The sequence below is a fragment of the Lontra canadensis genome, unplaced genomic scaffold (genome assembly GCF_010015895.1).
Source record: "Lontra canadensis isolate GAN:19392208 unplaced genomic scaffold, GSC_riverotter_1.0 scaffold3, whole genome shotgun sequence".
NCBI lineage: Eukaryota > Metazoa > Chordata > Mammalia > Carnivora > Mustelidae > Lontra > Lontra canadensis.
The window spans coordinates 1,574,097-1,592,108 of record NW_022630997.1 but is presented as its reverse complement, the minus strand read 5'-3'; the positions used below and the strand labels follow the sequence as shown (position 1 = coordinate 1,592,108).

Below are 18,012 nucleotides of genomic sequence, written 5' to 3'. Positions count from 1 at the left end.
AGGATGCCTGGTTATGGAGAGAAGTCTGAAATCTGGATTTACATGGGACATTTCCTCGTGGTTTCAGACCTAGACAGCTGGTTCAGTGAACCAGCAAACAAGCTACGTGGGGGTCAAGCAGAACAAGTCTCCAGGCGTCTGGGGTGGTGACTTCTCTCAGAGTTTGTGGGCTGGGGCCCCATCTAGAGAGATCCCCATTCCTCCTCCTCTTACTCAATACTCCGTCACTTCTGTGGCCTGACAACAGCTTTTTTTTTTTTTGATCCCTGAGAATTTCCCTGGTTTTCAGTGAACCTCAAAGGAAGGTCTATACACAGGCCTAGGGTCTAGAGTTCACTCAAGTTGGGGTCTTGGCTCTGCCATGAATGAGCCATTGAAGAAAGCCACTTGCTTCTTTCTTCCCCAAGCCTCAGTTTCCTTTTCTGTCAAGGGGGAATAGTCATAGTTCTGCTTTGTAGACTCAGAGTGAGGGCTCCGGGGAGTGCACATGAGTGGCTAGGCTCAGGCCAGGGTTCGGGGAAGACCTCTGCTCTGTGTGCCTGTGTGTTGACCCTGGCTAGAGGAAAGAGCAAATATGGAACCGGACAGGCCATCAGCGGGCAAGTTGCTCAACTTTGGACATTTGTTTCTTCATCTGCGATGTTGGTCCGGTGATCTATCCCTCAAAGAGTCATTCTGAGGATTAAATAAGATAATGTTCTAATGGACCTGGCCGTAGCAAGTGCCCAGTGCACACTTGTTCTGCCCCTTGGAGTCTGAGGTCTTTGCCTTCTGCCGAGACTGGAGAGAAAAGAAGACAGGATGAGCAGAGAGCAGAGAAAGGACTGCCTCCCCCACCCCCATCAGCTCTCTCTCTCCTACTTCCCCACCCCCAAGGGTGGGGGTCCTGATCCTGGCCTCAGAAGCTAACCAAACTTGCTGATGGGGACCCTGCCTAAGCTCCCCAGGGAGGCAGGGTTGAGAGTAAGGAACCATGGAGACCAGCTTCCTGCTAGCCCCGGGGCGTGCACTGGGCCAGCGCGGGTACAAACTAAGCTCTTCCTGAATCCCTCAGTTTGCTGGCTGGAGAGAGGAGCCCAGGCCTGCTCTGGGAGGGTTAGAGACCAGAGGCACTGCACACCCACCCAGAGCAGGGATCAGGCCCACGGTGCCCAGGCTCTGCCCCAGATCCTGCATCTCTAACTGGGGTCCCAACCCCACAGGGGTTGAGGTGTTGACTGCATGAAGGAAGGTAAAAGGCCCTTAATATCCCAAGATACTGAGGGGCCTGAAAGGCTATGTGACCTTTAGCAAGATGGTATCTAAGGCCACTCTGGGGGTGGGGGTGGGTGATGGCATCTCCGTCCCTTGAGATCCCAGCTATGCAACACAGAGGGGCCTGTGGGTCTGAGGTCCAAGCACTTGGTGGGCTCAGGGACATGGGCCAGAGTGGACGTTTCCTCTCTCCATTTGCACACCCAAGCATTCTAACGTCCGTCCATGGTCCCATGGCTAAGGAGGAGCGTTGGTGACAGCAATGCCCCATGTGTGTACCTTATTCAGCTTTGCGTGTTCACCGCATGGCCACTGTGTGTGCAGGGCTTCCGAATGTGTGCACCTTCATCGCACGTGTGTTCATCATATGTTCATGGACATTACACATGCATGTCCCTAGCATGTGTGTGCCCGTCACATGTGCACACCGAGGAGGACGTGAGGCAGGATGGGACCCTTCTCGAGTCCTTCCAGCCTTAAGAATGCATCCTCCACGACCCTAGGGTTTGTGGGGAGAGAGAAAAAGAGGGTACAGGAGACAACTGGAAGTTGAAGTCCCTGCTCCTGACATCCGGCCTCCAGTTGGGGAAGGGGACTCTCCACGGGAAACGGGAGGACAAAATGAGGCAATGAGGGGGCTGCAGTCTACTTGTATATCCATTCTGTGAGGACTTCCCGAGCCTGAAGGCAATTTTAAGTCCAGCCGACCCGGCCCCTGCCATGGGCAGGTTGGAGTCTGGTCCGGGGCCAGAGGCTGGGCACCCAGTGGGTCTGAACAGTGGTGGGAGATGATGACGAAGAACAGGGCACCTGGTGTGGGCTCAGGCCTGGATGACTCGAGGGGCTCGTCTGCTCCTGCTGGTTGAGGGGCCCAAGCCCGACTGTGCGGGGAGAACAGAGGCTTGATGCTGGCCCAGAAGGAGTATGTGTGCCTGCTGGGGCTTGGGGTGTGTCACTGACTTGACCTTGAGCTCCCTGGCTGTCTCCCAGCCTCCGAAGCTGGTAGACAGACTCTCTGGGATGGGAAACAGGCTCTGGAGCCTTGGACAAGACCAACATCAGCCCAACATCTTTTCCCCCATTTCTGCAGGGGGTGGAGGAAAGCGCAAGGGGAAAAGCAAGAAGTGGAAGGAAATCCTGAAGTTTCCTCACATTAGCCAGTGTGAAGACCTCCGAAGGACGATAGGTAAGCTGTCCTCCTGGTGGGGGTGGTGGGAAGGGGCTGGGAGGGAAGCAAGAAGCCCGTTGGGCAACAAACTGTTTATACAGTGAGTCAGATACCAACCCGTCGATGCAGCAAAGTGATTCCGCATAGGAGCTGCAGGCTGACATCCTTGCTGATTGACATAAAGAGGAAACTAACGGGGTGCCTGGGTGGCTCAGCGTCCGACTCTGGATGCCAGCTCAGGTCGTGATCTCAGGGTTGTGGGATCGAGCCCCGAGCTGGGCTCTTCTCTAGTCATGGAACCTGCTTAGGATTCTTTCTCTCCCCCTCCCTTTCCCCGTCCCCCCAATACCCCCCCGCTAAAGAAAAAAAGAAAAGGAAACTAACATTCATTGAATATTTGGTATGTGTTGGGCAGGATTATCTCCCAGTTACCCTTGGAGGCAAGTACTGGTTTTTTCACTCCATCTTTCAGATGGGGAAACTAAGGATCTCTAAGTGACCCGAAGTTGCACAGCTCGTGGCAGGGTGGTGGAGGTGGGCCAGGCCTGGCAATGAGCGCCCCCTCACAGCCTCCTATCCTTCTTGCCCAGAGGTCGTGGACTCTGCCCTCACCAAGCAGGCTTTGGGAGCTGAGGGTGGGGTGAATATCTGGGCTCCCTTTCCTCTTGCGGGGCATGCTGGTGCTCACGGAGCGGCCCCCTTTTCAGTGGGACAGCCCAGTCCTCTTTATTGGGCACCCACACAATGGAGGGGCCTTGTTTCTCATGGGGCCAACACAGCCAAACTCACCAAATGAGGACACAGGGCTCCCAGGGAGGGGGTGGACATCATGGGGCTCCTCCATACCAGTGGGGACCCTGGCCCTTCTCCCCGTATGCTGTGTATGCGCCCCTTGACATATGAAGGCTTCTTATCTGCTCCTGACCACTGGAGGTCATGGACATGTTAACTGCTTCTTATTATATGGACATCCGTTGAGGACTGGACATAGGATGGCCTTTTCCAGAACTCTGTGGGCCTAGCTGCTCTTGGGACTTCTTCCTGGGGCTGTGAGTGGACTGCCCAGTGCTGCCATGAAATGTGAGACCACTCGTGATAGCTTAGTTTTTCTGAATGGCTTTCCCAGGTAGCCTGGCCTCCTCCTGCAGTTTTCTAGGCGGGGCAGGACTTAATGGTGTCCCATGCCTGCTCAGTCCTGGCCACTTGGCCCACCATCCAGATTCTGCTGCTTTGCTGTGACAGCAGGTGACAACTGTTTGCTCTGTATGCCCCACATGCCCACCTTGGAGCTCCCTTAATTAGTGTTTATGAAATGAGGGGAAGTCACCTGTACCCCGTGAAGGCAGATGTGAGCAGGTCAAAAGAGAGAGAAATGTCCTCAAGATCCACCTTTCACCTTAACACCTCAGATCAGGTCCCCCACCGTGTTCTGGGGGGCAAGTGGAGCTGGCCTAAGGGATCAGGTCAATGCATTTAGACAGACATGGGTTCAGATCCCACCTGATGAGTCACTTAATCTTACTGACCCTCCATTTCCTCAGGTGAAAGAAGTGATCATGAACCCAGTCCAGTGAGATCATGTGTAAATGGGGCTTCACTGGAACCTTCCCCAGGAGCCCAGGGCACCCTCCCCTTAGCACTTCAGCTTTCCTTCTGGAATGCCCAACAGCCACCACTCTGCTGGGCCCTTCCCATCCTGGGGGTGTCATGGTCACTCTTGTTGTTGGGGATCCCTGGGGCAGGGTAAGAGAGAAGAAGGGCACGTCTCCTGGGCCTGGGAGCATTTTACCAGGCTAAGCTCCAAGTGGATTTCAGAGAGAAGGGAGGAAGAGCCTCTTTGGAGTCTGGCCATTATTTCCCTAGGGCCATTTTGTTCTTCATGCTAATTTAGACTTGGAGAGAATAGGGTCTAGCGGTCAGGACTTCAGTTGCCATGTTGTCATACACCCTTGGGGAGACAAGCCCTCTCTTGTCTGGGGTGAGCAAGTTCACTGGAGACCAGAATGCCTTTTCTGGGTGCTGAGCCCAGTTTTCCTCAACGGGCCCAGGGAATGGCTCCCACTCATGCTTACAGCCAAAGGATTGATGCAAGAGACCTTTCTGGGGTGCTAATTTGGAGGAGAGAGCTTGAAATAGGAGGAAAGACCCCCTCCCTGAAGTGGGAAGCTGTGCAGAGAAGTGGGGTAATTACGTGAGACCCAGCTTACTTGAGAGGGGCCTCACTCGCAAAGCTTGTTCTTGGGAAGCCATTTGCTTCTCTGCCTTTGGGTCGACTGCCCACAGGTGGCCATCCCAGGAATGCCCTCGGGGCACAGAGGCCCAAGGACCACTTCCTCAGAGTGGTCAGACTTCGTCAGATTTAGCCTCCTGGCCAGGGTCTTTCAGAACACACTGTCCTCTGCTGTGGGAGCACCCTGCCTCAGCTGTTGGTTGCTGTCTGCTCACCCCAAGTGTGAAAGGCTCTTCCAGAAGGATCTTTTCAATTCGCCACTGTATAGCTGGTGCCCGGAGGTGCACAGCAGAGGTAGGGGAGGTGAATGCTCAAAGAAGGAAGGGGTGTGCGTAACACTGAATGTATACAATGTTTCCAATAAAAGGAAGAATATTGAAAGCTGTGTAAGGGCTTTCCTGTAACTGCCAGACAGGTTAAGGACATTGGAGTATTCTGCTATATTTGATTCATGTGTTTCTTAAAAATATAAAACACAGAGGCGCCTGGGTGGCTCAGTCAGTTAAGCGTCTGCCTTCAGCTCAGGTTATTATGATCCCACGGTCCTGGGATGGAGCCCCAATTTGGTGGCGGGGGCGGGGGGGGGTGTCCCTGCTCAGCAGGGAGTCTGCTTCTTCCTTTCCCTCTGTGTGCTCGCTTGCGCTTTCTCTCTTTCAATTAAATAAATCTTTAAAATATATGTATAAAACATAACAATATGAAATGTAGGACTTCAGTTCCAGACACGATGGAGTAGATACACTGTCCCCTACCCTCCCACCAAGGACAGGCAAAAGCTCTGGAAATTATATGTGAAACAAATACAGGAAAATTATGAAAAGTAGAGAGATGAAGGCAGACTGGCTGGGGACCGGGGACTGCGAGGAATGACAGGCCAGCAAGCTCCTGGGTTCTTCTTCCCGCCTTCCGTATTGGAGGCTGGAGAAACTCCCAACCCAGAAATGCCAATGGGTACAAATAAAAAAATGAAGCCCCTCCCAAGAAAAACAAAACCCAGCCTGTTCTTTCTAACCAGAGACCTGGGAAAGGGGCATGGGCTGAACAGGCAGCAGTGGGTGCCGCTGGCCCCTGGAGCAGTCACTCTTCCGCGCTGGTCCTCACCAGCGACACGGCTGCCTCGCTTTCCCATTCAGCAGCTCGCTTAGCCTGGTTCCAAAGACCCGGTGGTTCCTCTCCACTCCTGACACCATTCTGATCCTTCGAGGTGAACCAGCCCTGTGCCTTCCGGTTCCCTCCTTCCAAAGCCAGACCCTCCACACCCCACACGACATCCTTGTCCCCCCACGAGGCTCCCAGGCACTGCCCAAGAAGTGCCACAAATGTCCCTCAGCTCCCAGTTGGCCTGGCCCCGCTCTCACTTCTGGTTTGGGGCGTCTGGGAGCATAGGATTCAGCCCTCACCTTGGCTTGGTCGGAGGACCCCACCCCACGGGCCCCATCCCCGCCTGTCCCCGTATGTCCATAAACAGGCCTCTTGGCAGGGCCCGCTCCCCGGGGAGGGTGGGAGAAACGTGCGTGCTGGCGTGTGCAAATGGATTCTTCTGTTCTCCTGGAGGACATTGAAAAGACTCTGTGTGTGAGAGAGCAGCGCGAAGAGGGGCCCGGGGAAAACAGGAAGGGGGCCGTAAACGGCGGGGCTGCCGCTCGTGGCGGTGGGTTCCAGTGCTTGGGCCTCCCCGAGCAGTCATGGTCCGTCCCCCTAGTGTTTGCCCGGCCTCCGCTGGGGTCCTGATGGAAGGCTTTTCTTAAAATAAAAATCTCATTTCTTTGCTAGACCAATATACACACCGAACAGTGGCGAATGCCGCATTTATTTTTCTTGGGAACACATGAGCTCACTTTCAGAAGCTCTTTGGGAGGGTGCCCTGGAGGAGCCTTCAGGCCAAGGGACAGGGTTCCTTTGGGCCCAGAGGTGAGTGTGAAGTGGGGTGGTAGGCAGGCTCCTGGTCAGAGGCAATAGCGTGAGGATCCAGGACGCTGCCCCCTCTTGACGGCCCCGGACAGTGGTCAGGGAAGGCTGTGCCTTCTCCTGCCCTTGGCACTGCTCCGCACAGCCACAGGCCCTGCAAGCCAGGGGGGCTTTTGAAGCACAGAAAGTGTAGCCCACGAAACCCGTTGGAATGGCAGCTCTCGGTCCCGCCTGGAGTAAAAGTCAGACTCCCTACCATGGCTTGTGAGCACCTGGGCCATCGGGCGAAGCCTGAGGACCCCATCTTAGAGCCATGCTCTTTCTCGTCTACAACAAAACCCATGGGATTACAAGGGAAACCAGTTCTCTTCAGATTCAGTCCTTAGATACTTTTCAAATTTACCATATTAGAAAATGTGTCCTTCTTTGTTAAGACTTTAAATCATAATGGCCAGCTGCTGGCCTCACAGCTACTGTGACTTTGCACTTGTGATGAGCAGAAGTGCTGTCTCCGAGGTCTGCAACAGTGGTGTTAGGGATGGACGAGCAGTTTCTGTTGTCGTCCCCGGCACCCCTAATGTCACTGTTGGTTGTTGTCATCGTTCGGGACTGGAGGAAGTGCTGGTTTTCAGGTAGAGGTTGGTGAAAAGAGAGATGACGTTTTTCTCCATCCAAACCCCTGTATTCCTACCCGTGGGTTTCTTGGTGGTGACCTTTCCACCTTGCCCTACATGAATCGGCCATCGCCTTTGTTTCCAGTCATTCCCTCTTGCCCCCTTCACGAGCCGCACTGGTCACCTTTCTGCTCTCCAGGTGCCCCCCGTGTGGTCCTGGCCTGGAGTCTTTGCACCTGCCCTTCCCTCCACCTGCTCTTTTTTTTTTCCAGGGAGCCGTTACGTCTCAGCTCAGAGGCCTTCACAACCAGCTTTTAGAAAGGAGCCCCACTCTCCCTCTCACATGGTGCAATTTCTTGATGTTCTTTGCCTGTAACTGTATCTGAAATCAACTTTTGTTTAGTCGTTGACTTGTGTATTTTCTATCTCCCCAATGAGACTGGGCGCCCCATGACAGTAGTGACTGGGTCTTTTCTGGTTCACCACCAGAGCAGTGCCTGGCACACAGTAGAGGCTCACTAAATATTGGGTGAATCAAGGAATGAATGAAGTGTGTGCAATATTGGAAATCGGGGCTCTTTTGAGAAGATGTGTGACATGTGCGTACCGTGCCCAAATTTAATCTATCCAGAGTTTTCCACTGGGAATACTAGAAGTCCAGATTTAGGAAGCACCCACTCTAGCACCCCTGCCCCAGCCCTTACTCTGTAGATGAGGAAATTTCATACACTTACGAGACCAGGCCATGGTCTCACATCTGCTTGGCGGGGGAGGCCAGCCACTGTGGCCCAGGCCCCTGTCCCCTGAGGCTACAAATCATCATAGGGATGTGAGGTTTTCATAGAGTCCCAATGTCAGAGAACTCAAAGCATCTTATGCAACCACACACTTTAGACCTGAGTGAGTAGGCTCCAAGAGTAGAAGTGACCTGCCCAGGACAGTCCGGGCTCCCAGCCCTGAACTATGGCTTTCCACTCCCCAGCGTCCGACCAACCCATAAACATTTTAGGCCTCAGCCTCCAGCCAGTATTCAAAGCAGAGAGAACCTTTTGGCACCCAGAGGGATAGGGTTGGTCTTTTTCTGTCTTTATTTCAGGTCAGAATATTGCATGTTCTTTTTTTTTTTTTTTTTCCAGCCAGTATTTACTGAGCAGTTATTACCTACCACCCACTGGGGAGCCAGACCTGGTTTGTCCTCTCCGGGAGCTCACTCACAGAGCTGATAATGATTCGGGAGACTTGCCTGATGGAGGACAGGATGCTGAGCTGGAGAACAGAGTTGAGAGTCTCTACCCATCAGGAACATGCCTGGAGGAGGTGGCCTCACTCTGAGCCTCCCAGGCATCTCTTAGTGAGGTTATGTCCTTTCTATCTTAAGATCTCCATGGTTGGCATAGTGAATGGATAGATAAAGTGGCTGTGGGTGGACGTTGTCCGCCTTACCCAGCCCGGAAACCAGCCCTGTGATTGTCAGCAATGACTGCTAAGACAGACAATCCTTGCCAGACAAATCTGCTTGCAATGTGAGCCCGGACATGAGTAGCTGACTTCAGACAGTCCCGGTGGACAGTAGACAGAGTACAGGAGGACGAAGGGTTCTCTAATGTCTGCTCTAAGCAACATCAAATAATGACATTATTAGTTAATAAGCTAATTGTTCTCATAAGATAATTAGGGAGCCCAAATCACAGAAGTTCTTAGAACATCCAAAACTGAGAAGGCTGGAATGTCATTGTGAAGATAAAAGATTGTTGAGGTCTGCAAATATTCCTCAGTGACGCAGAAAGTTCTGTTGGGCAAAAGTGTGGCATTTTTATTTATTTAGTTCAGGCTCATTGCGTACTTTATTCTTTCATTAAAAAAAAAAAAGTATGAGGGGCTTGAGTGAAAGAGTTGATTATTCTACCGTTTGGCAGTATTTCTGGAGGAACTGTCCAAAAGCCATATAATAAATCAAGGCCCCCTCCCCACCCCCTGGCGGGACTGACGTCCACGAGGAGGCCATTCACAGAAAGTGGCTGCTGTGCTGCCCTGTGCTTTCACAGACGGATGGGGGACATTTGGTTTGCCTTGTGGGACAGCCTCTTGCCAAAGCCTTAACTCTTTCCAGGAGCAGAAGCTCGAGGCTGTAGGGGGGTTCCTAGAGGAAAATGTAGATCCTTAACTTAAAAAACAAAACAAAACAAAACAAAACCAACAACACACCCCCCTAAGCCTTGTAATAGCATGACGATGGCCTTGGATTGCCTAGTGCTTGATTATTCTCTCAACATTGTCCATGGTCTTGGACTAAGACACCAGCCTACAGATACGTGTGGAGGCCCTCCTGTGTGCTAGGCATTGTCGTAGGCACAAGAACTATACCATTGGCCACAGAAGCAGGGCAGCCTCATCGAGGGACCTCCATCATTGACACCATGGTCAGCGGTGGCTCTGTCACCCCCAGCTGTGGGACACTAAGCACGTTGTTGAATTTCCCTGGGCTGCAGTTGTGTTGTCTGGAAAATGGAAACACCGATCCCAATGCCATAGAACTGTTGTTAGGGTCGGCAGAGTGCCCAGCACATGCAACTATTTCATTGTCATTGTCATTGTCATCGTCACCCTCGTCACATGCTAGTGGTATGAGGGCAAAGGTGAGGACCCTCTGGGAAGGCTTCAGAATTTCCCAAAGAAGCAGAATTGACTACAAATGATGAATGGGGCTAGCTGTTTCTGTGCTGATATCACATGGGTCCAGTCCCCAGGGACCCCTGCCTTGGGGTCATCTGAATCCTACCTTTCCTTGAGCCGTTGCCTCCACACTCCTTTTCCTAGAGGCCCACCCTGATTCCTACAGCCCTCAACCACTCTTTCCTCGCCTTGGCCCCACTACACTCCTTGGGAAGTCACACCCTGCCCTGACCCCTGGCCTGCTGGGTCTCTTTGAAAGGACATGTGGATGTTCTGGAAGGTTCCACCTCAGATTCCTAATGATGGTTACCCCAGGGGAAGGCATGGAGGTCAGAGAGGATGTCAGCTTTGTCTGTAAGGTGGTTTTTAAAAAGGAGAATGTATTGGCATGTTCTCTGTGTACTTAAAAGTTGAACGAATACTGAATCCCCCACCTGATTCCACAGTGGGGCATGGGGACAGTGACACCATTTCCTTCTTTCCTGTTGACTTTGTGTCCCCTAATGAGTCTGTGGGCTCTGGGAGGATGGGCAGAGCCTCCTCCTCTTCGCAGATCTGCAGGACTGTGGCGGAGGGGCTCCAGCTCTGTTCTGCTTGGGAGCCGGTGCGCAGAAAACACCCCGTAGCCTAGAGTCCAGCCTCCTCCTGGGTTGCTCAGCTCTGCCCTGTGACCCGCAGTGGCCTCTTAGTCCAGTCTCCGGTGGTCAGCCTGCACACGGGTCCTCAGGAGCGTTTTCGTTCTGCTTCTCCTGTGTGGAATGGGGTGCTTTGGGTCTCCACTCCACCGGGATGCAACAGGGACTTGTCCTTCCCTGCAAACAGCCTCCCCTTCTGTGCGCCCTTCCTCAGAGGCAGCAGCTCCCCCTACCCAGCCCCAGGGACACAGAAGTGTCTGGAAAGGAATCTGGACTCCTGGGCTGGGTCCCACCCCACCTGAGGGCCTGCGTGACCCAGTCCCCTTCAGGTCTGCTGGCACGTGAGCTCTTGATTTCATCGTCAGGGAGACCAAGTCTTTCTGCAGACGTCATTCCCGTCCTTGGGGTGATAAGGGCTCGTCATGTCTGTCGTTCTGCCACTTACTATGCTCTGATAAGGCACAGCATCTGCTCGTCCTTGGAGGGCAAGATAAATTTAGATGTGGCGGATTTAGAACATCAGGTGACCTGTTTGCAGCTGTAGCTCTCAGGAGGGAGAGGGCAGCCTGGCTTGTCTGCCCACTGCGTTCCTGGTATTAGTCTCACCTCTCCACCAAGGCCAACTGCCTCTTGAAGGCAAGGGGTCAGGTCTCCTGTGTCCAGCACAAGCTTGGGTGCATTCGAGAGGTTCAGTGATCCTAGCTGGTGGGTTTCAAGTTTGGCGAGGCTTAGACTAGGGTACCGATCAAGGGTTTACAGACAATCTGGGATTGTTCTCAAAAGCTGTTCTGCTGGGCTTGGGGGGGAGGTGGGTACCATCCAGAGCAGGGTTCTGACTGGTCAGGCTTTCTTTTTATGTCTTGTGTTTGAGCCTCTTTGTAAGATTTTATTCCAGGGTTAAAACCAAGTTCAAAACCCACTGCTCTAGGCCAGGCCTTCCATTTTCCAGATAAGGAAACTGAGTCCTGGATAGAGAAGAGATTTGCCAAGTTCTCCCTGTGACCTGACTCCATGGCAGGCTTTCCCTTGCTGTCTTGGTTTGCTTTTGTTGGCCATAACCAAGTGCCACAGACTGGGTGGTTTAAACAACAGATGGGCCGTCCCCTAGTTCTGGAGGCTGGGTCTGGGATCTGGGAGAAGCCTCTCTCCTAGCTTCTGGTGGTTGCTGGCAATCTTTGGCTTTCCTTGGTTTGTAGAGGTATCTCTTTGATCTCTGCTTTCACCCTCCTGTGGCCTTCTCTGTGTATGTGTTTGCGTGTCCGTGTTTCCCCTTTTTATAAGGACACCAGTCACTCTGGCTTAGGGCCCACCCTAATGACCTCATTTTAACTCGATTACCTCTATAAAGACCCTATTCCCAAATAAGGTCACATTCTGAAGTACAAGAGGTTAGGAATCTTTTCTGGGGAATACAATTCAGCCCCTAAAGCCCACATTCTTACATGGTCTGTGGAGATCAAGTTCAAGGGGCCAGAGGACCCCAGTTCCCACCGGGTCTGAGTGTAGACCCTCCTCTCCCTGGCCAAGCCCACCCAGGCCGACCGCTCCCCCACAGGCCACAGGACTATCTAGGGAGGATCAACAGCTTTCGGAACCATGGATGTGGCACTTTTTAATTCCCTCTATTCTTGTTGCTGTTATTGTTCAAGTCATCCTAACTGGTAAATTACTTTGCTTAAAAACACACAGAAAATTTTAAGGAAAGGTCACCCATTATTTTACCACTCAGCCAGCTGTAGTCACAGCCAGCGCTTTCATGTAATTCCTTCTAGCATTTTCCGCATGCACATACACACTACAGGTTTTTTTTTTCTTACCTTTTTTCTTAATGTAATTTCAAAAATATTTTCCCACATCATTAACATTCTCCATAAATGTGATTTATGTTTTTCCATTTGATGCCTATTTATTGAGCGTCAGGCACTGGGGATACATTTGTAAGCAAAACACAGAAATTCCTGTCCTTGTGGGCTGCCCTCCTCTGGGGGAGTGGGTACACTAGTGGACAATGGGGAACTGGCCTGTTGCCTTCCAGCCGGCACTGGTCCAGACCCCCACTGTATCCCTCCCGATGGCTTTATTTATTTCTCGTGGGCAGAGGCTTCCTTTAAGCTATCTAGAAAATAAGCCCTTGCCCCTCAGCATAGCATAAACCTGATTTTTAAAGGCTTCATATTGATTTTATATATATAGACATATCTACACATGTACATATAGATCCAGAGAGAGAGTGAGAACTAATTGTTTCTGTTTTCTCTAGTTTTTGCCACTCCCAGTTGGCGTTCAGATTAACATCTTCGTATTTCACTGTGGCATTTTGATCTCTGGCTCAGAGGTGAGAAAGCCCACGCTGTCTTTTCAAAGGCCAGACACATGAGTGAAACCCAAGCAGTGAGTCTAGTGGCCTCTCCGCCTCCTTTGCTTTCTCTGGAATGTTGCATTTGCATTCTGCGCTTGCATCTGCAGACGCCATTAACCTGAAATGTGCCTGTGATAGACAAAGCACATGAGGTCTGTGGAGCACCCGCGGTCCCGCTTGCCAGCCCCGAGTAATGGCAGTCACAGGCCTGAGAAGGGCTTTTCTGTCTGTTTTAAGGCCCGTCGCTGAAAATGGGAAAAACAAGCTAGTTTATACAGCAACGGGGACCTCAAACCGGCACAAGAGGCCAGCTGACCCGCAGCCACCTGAGCAGGACAGCGTTCTGCCCCATAAAGAGACACTAGGACAACACTTTTAATGGTCTCTGCCCAGACTCTATTTACGGAATTTATTTCCCGGGCTCCGTCTGTTCAACGCCTTGGCAGAACGTCCCCCGGCGTCCGTCTCAGTGCCTTAAACACCCCTTGTTCGGGGCACCTTGGAGCTAGCACCCAAGAGAGGGAGAAGAAAAAAATGCGGGTGGAAGGATATTTGGGGCCAGGATAAACGTTTAACTTAAAAAAAAAAATTAAAATAACCAAAGAACAACAACAAAAAATTTATCCCTTCAAGAGCTCCTGTGGGCCTGGGTTGCTGCCGGCTCCTAGCTGTGGCCCTTTCCAGCCCGTGTCAGAGAGCAACATGCAAAATTGAGAAGCATTTGGAGCTCCGCTGGTGGGTATTTCTGTGCTCCACGGTTGTGCTGTCCTTATAGCATCTTTAAAAATTGTTTTTAGAATTATCTTTTTTTTAAAGATTTTATTTATTTATTTGACAGAGAGAGAGAGATCACAAGTAGGCAGAGAGGCAGGCAGAGAGAGGGAAGCAGGCTCCCCGCTGAGCAGAGAGCCCGATGTGGGGCTCGATCCCAGGACCCTGAGACCAGACCCAAGCCGAAGGCAGAGGCTCAACCCACTGAGCCCCCAGGAGCCCAATTCCTTACAAAGTAAAATACATCCATTGATAAAACTGCCAAAATGTAATCTAAAAGTGGAAAATAAAAACTGCCAGTAAGTTAACCGCCGAGAACATTTTGGTCTACAGCCTTGTCATGGTCTATTCTGCTTCTGGAGAGAGAGTTGTGTCCCCTGTCATTTGTCTCCCTGCCCCGAAGCCAGATATCTTTTAAAATTGACATGACAGCTATAGGATCCCCATGGGACTGGGAGGCAGAAGACTGAGGTGCTCAGGCCTCCCCCACTGGATTCTGTGGCCTTGGGAGTCACTTATCCTCGATTTGCTCATCTTTGAAACAGGGACGCAGCAATCCTTACCTTAGTGGATGATCTGGGGGCCCCAGGAGTTCCTGGTAGGAAACACTTTGTAAAGTGCTCAACAGTTTGTGGCTGGCGCTTTTCAGTGTGGTCATGTGACCCTTCAGGAAGACAAATGGCTAAAGTAATTTTCCTGGCGCCCTGAAGAACTGCGATCCGTTCTTCTAAAGCTGCCCCTGTATCTGGTCTTGGTGAAAATCACTGCTTTCCCTCCTACTGCCCAGAGACCTGGGAGCCTCCCTTTTCCTGCCTGCCCTCCCCTGCCCAGTGCACGTGGCTAATCCTTTTCCAAGTCCTAGCAACTCTGCATTCTTACTATCTCTGGAATTGGCTCCTCTCTCCCTACCCCTACTGCTTCCCTCACCCTGGCCACCTTCCTCTCCTGCCAGAACTCCCGTGTCTCCCCTGCCCTCAACTCCATCCAGGCTCACCTGTGTCCAACCAGGCTCCACAGAACAACCAGGAAGCTCTTTCTAGAATGTTCGTCTGATCATGCCACCACCTGCTGCAATGGCTTTCTGTTGTGGTCAAGATGGAGCCCAAAGGTCTTATTCAAGCTGACCATGCCCTGCCTTACCTGCCCTTGCTTATTGCTCCAGCTTCCCCCCGCTCCTACCTGTCCCCCTACCCAGCCACTCCTTCACATTTCCTCCCTTCTCCACGCCTTTCCCAAAACACGCTTCCGTAATTCTGCCTGGTAATCCACTCAACCTTGCAGGTTACTTCCTCCGGAAGCCTTCTCTGCTGACCTCCCCAGGCCTGGCTTCAGTCCTTACCCTTGCAGCAGTCTGATGACTGACCTCCATCATCCACTGCAATTTCCAGCCCCCAACACCAGTGTCTCTGTACCAGGCCCTTTTACAATCTTAATTTTCTTTCATTGCTCAGATGTTTTTGTTCTCCTCTGGGGATGGAATACAAAAAATCTTAATCTTCCCAAGTCCTAGAATGATTGCTGATGGGTCTTTTTTTTTCTCTGAGTCCTTTTAAACAGGCCCTGTCCTCTCCCCTCTTGTGCCCTGGCAGACATGAGGGGGAGGCACGGGAGAGGTGAGAGGGGGTTCATGACTCCAGCCACCATGCTAGCCCCTCTGGCTGTCAGAGCCTGACTGGCCAGGCAGAGATGGGCCCAGAAGTGCTGCTCCAGGACTCTGGCTGAGCCCAGCTTGGGGCAGAGCAGGGCACAGAGAATGGCTTTGCCAAAAGACTCCCTCATCAGGCCTTGGAGTGCGGGGGCCTGTAGGCACTGTGCTAATGCCTCACAAAGCTACTGAAGGGCTAACTCAGCTCAGTTAAGTTGGGGTGGGGACAACAGTGAGGCGCGTGAGCTCTGGTGTCAGAGGGAGCTGGGTTTGGACCAGCCTCTATTCCTTACTGATTGTGACTTTGGACAAATGCTTTATCTTCTCAGTCCTCAGTCTCCTTACCTGCAAAATGGGAATAGGCCAGTCAGAAGGATCAAATGAGGAATTGCACGGGGAGGGTCCTGCTGAGGGCCTGGCACGCAGTGAGCCCTCCAGCGTGGCCAATGCTTCGTCACTGCTGTTCGTCATCGTCCCTGTCAGCAAGAGTCCTGCTCAGTTCAGAGCTCTGTTTCTTGGTTTCCCTGTGAGTGGCGGTTGCCAGGTCCTGCTGGGTTTAAGTTTATCTGTTCATTCATTCGTTCATTCATTCTGTTATATGCGTGCTCTGTGCCAGGGATCTGGGGAGCTGCCAGGTGGTGGAGAACTGCTCTCAGGAGTGGTTCCTGGCAACACGGGCCGGGCCACATTTATTGCTTTATGTAACCCAGATATGACCCTTTTCCCCTTAGTCCCACTTCTATCCCTCAAGGCTCTATTTATTAACTCCCTACAGGCTTAGAAGATCAGGATGGGACCCCCTCCCCGCAACAAAGGCCATGTGACCTGTCCCTCTGCCTCTGGGCGGGAGGGACTGTAATGAACTCAGACACATGGGGTGATTGTCAATCCCAACCATGAACCCCTGTTCAGCCTTCACTCCAGGCAAGGCCCCCCAGGGGGCCCCAAGGAGGTAAGGATAGTTCTGTCCCTTCAGGAGTTGTCCCTAGTTGGGAAGACAGGGCAGAAAGCACACACCTGATGCTGGGTGACAGCCATGTGAAAGTGGGCAGCTGTCACATATTCTTCCTCAGTACCAAGGGCCCAGAGGTGGGGTAGGGAAGGGAAACAGAGGCATCTGTGCAGGATGGAAAGGTTCAGGAGAGCAGGTGGGAGAAAAAGTCCGCAGTGAAACATCAGACAACCAGCAAGCATTTTCTAGGCACTTACCGTGGCTGGGAACTGGACTCTTGGCTTTACAGACACACACTGATTGAATCGTTATAAAACCCTGTGGGCTGGCGGTCATTTCCTCCACCCTCTACTCTATGGATGGAGATGCAGAGACTCAGAGAGATTTGTAAGTTGTTCACACAGAGCTCTGGAAGCAGCAGAGTCCAGATTCAGACCTGGGCCTGTGGATTTCCACCATGGTTGCCGTGCCTTCCCCATGAAGGTAGGACAACACGGGGCACGTTTGGGAAGTGATGTGCACAGTGCTTTGATGGGCTTTGTGCAGCAAAGTCATGAGGGAAGAGGTCCAGGGGAGGCTGGCCCAGGCCCAAGACACCTTCTGTGCCTCTGGCCTAAAAGGTTAAGTCTTTGTGCCACAGGTAGTTGGGAGCCACTGAATGTTCCTCTGAGAGCCCCCGTAGCAGTCCTCAGGGTGAGAACAGAGAGCAAAGGGAAGCCATGGACAGACAGAGAAGGCTGGGCTTTGGGAATGATAGGTAAGTCATTCACTTCTCCAGATACTTACCATTTCCTGTGTGCCAGGAAGAAATGAGACAGTGTTTCTCAAGGACCCAGCCCGGGACCTGGAATGTCCATAAAGGGCCTCCACTCCCGATGACGCTGTGCCCTAGGAGGCAGGGGCTGCTGGAGTTTCTGTCACCTGCGGCGTCAGGCTGTGAGCAGGTTTCTCTTTGTGACGCTGGGTCATGGGATGCCTTTCACACCACCCATGAGGTCTCTGAGTTGACAGCTGTCCCTGCCGCCCACCTGTCTCTTCCCTCCCTTCTTTTCGGGGGTGGTTTCTCACACCCCTGCTGTCTGTCCTCTCTCCCTCTACCCTCCGCAGGGCCTTTCTGAAGGCGGCAGATGGGCATGAATGTCACACTGGCTGTCTCTGAGAGACCACCTCAGGTGTCACCCAGGTGGGGCTTGCCGGCCCGGGCTACCTGAGGGTCAGGACGCGAGTGTGGAGCGCAGAGGGAGCTCTCCACCCTGACTGTCCCCTGGCTGTCTCCTCTGGCCAGCCAGCCACGAGACTTAGTCTCTTCAGGCTTTTTCTACCCTCTGTCCCCATTTGGCATTAACATGAAAGGAATCATTCTCAGCCATACTCGCCTGTTGCTGTGTTAACTTCTCACCCACTCCCAATCTGTACCCCTCCTGGATAAAGGGATAAAGTCCCACAGTGGCTTTATCAGCCTCGCCAGGTGGAAACCTCAGAGTTCCTATGCCCACTTGGTTGGGTCAGCGCCCTCTTCTCCAACCCACTGGCTTGACACTCATCACCCTGCTTGGACCAATGCAGTAGCCTCTTCGTTGGTCCACTATTGATGGCTGGTTTCTTCTTACTTCTTGCCCATCCAATCTAGCCTTCTTGTTTGTTGTTCTTAGCACTTAGACGCTTCTTGACTTTTCTAAAGACATCAAAGTTGAGACTTCTAGCAGGTATAAACGGCCTAACAACTGCCCATAGGACAGAGTCCAAACCACACAGCCCTAAGGCGGGGCCTCTTATCAAGTCTGTCCTCTGCCCCTCTGAAAT

At 52.3% G+C, this 18,012-nt stretch overlaps 1 protein-coding gene across 2 annotated transcripts in view; it reads left to right on the top strand.

Annotated features, from left to right (window-relative positions):
- The window catches only part of GRK5 (G protein-coupled receptor kinase 5), a 208,141-nt gene that overhangs the window by 99,317 nt on the left and 90,812 nt on the right, over nt 1-18,012 (top strand). For both annotated transcript variants that reach the window (XM_032878689.1, XM_032878681.1), the window contains exon 2: nt 2,345-2,440. In XM_032878689.1, coding sequence (XP_032734580.1) covers nt 2,345-2,440 — 96 coding nt within the window. The remainder of the gene's footprint in view (nt 1-2,344; nt 2,441-18,012) is intronic.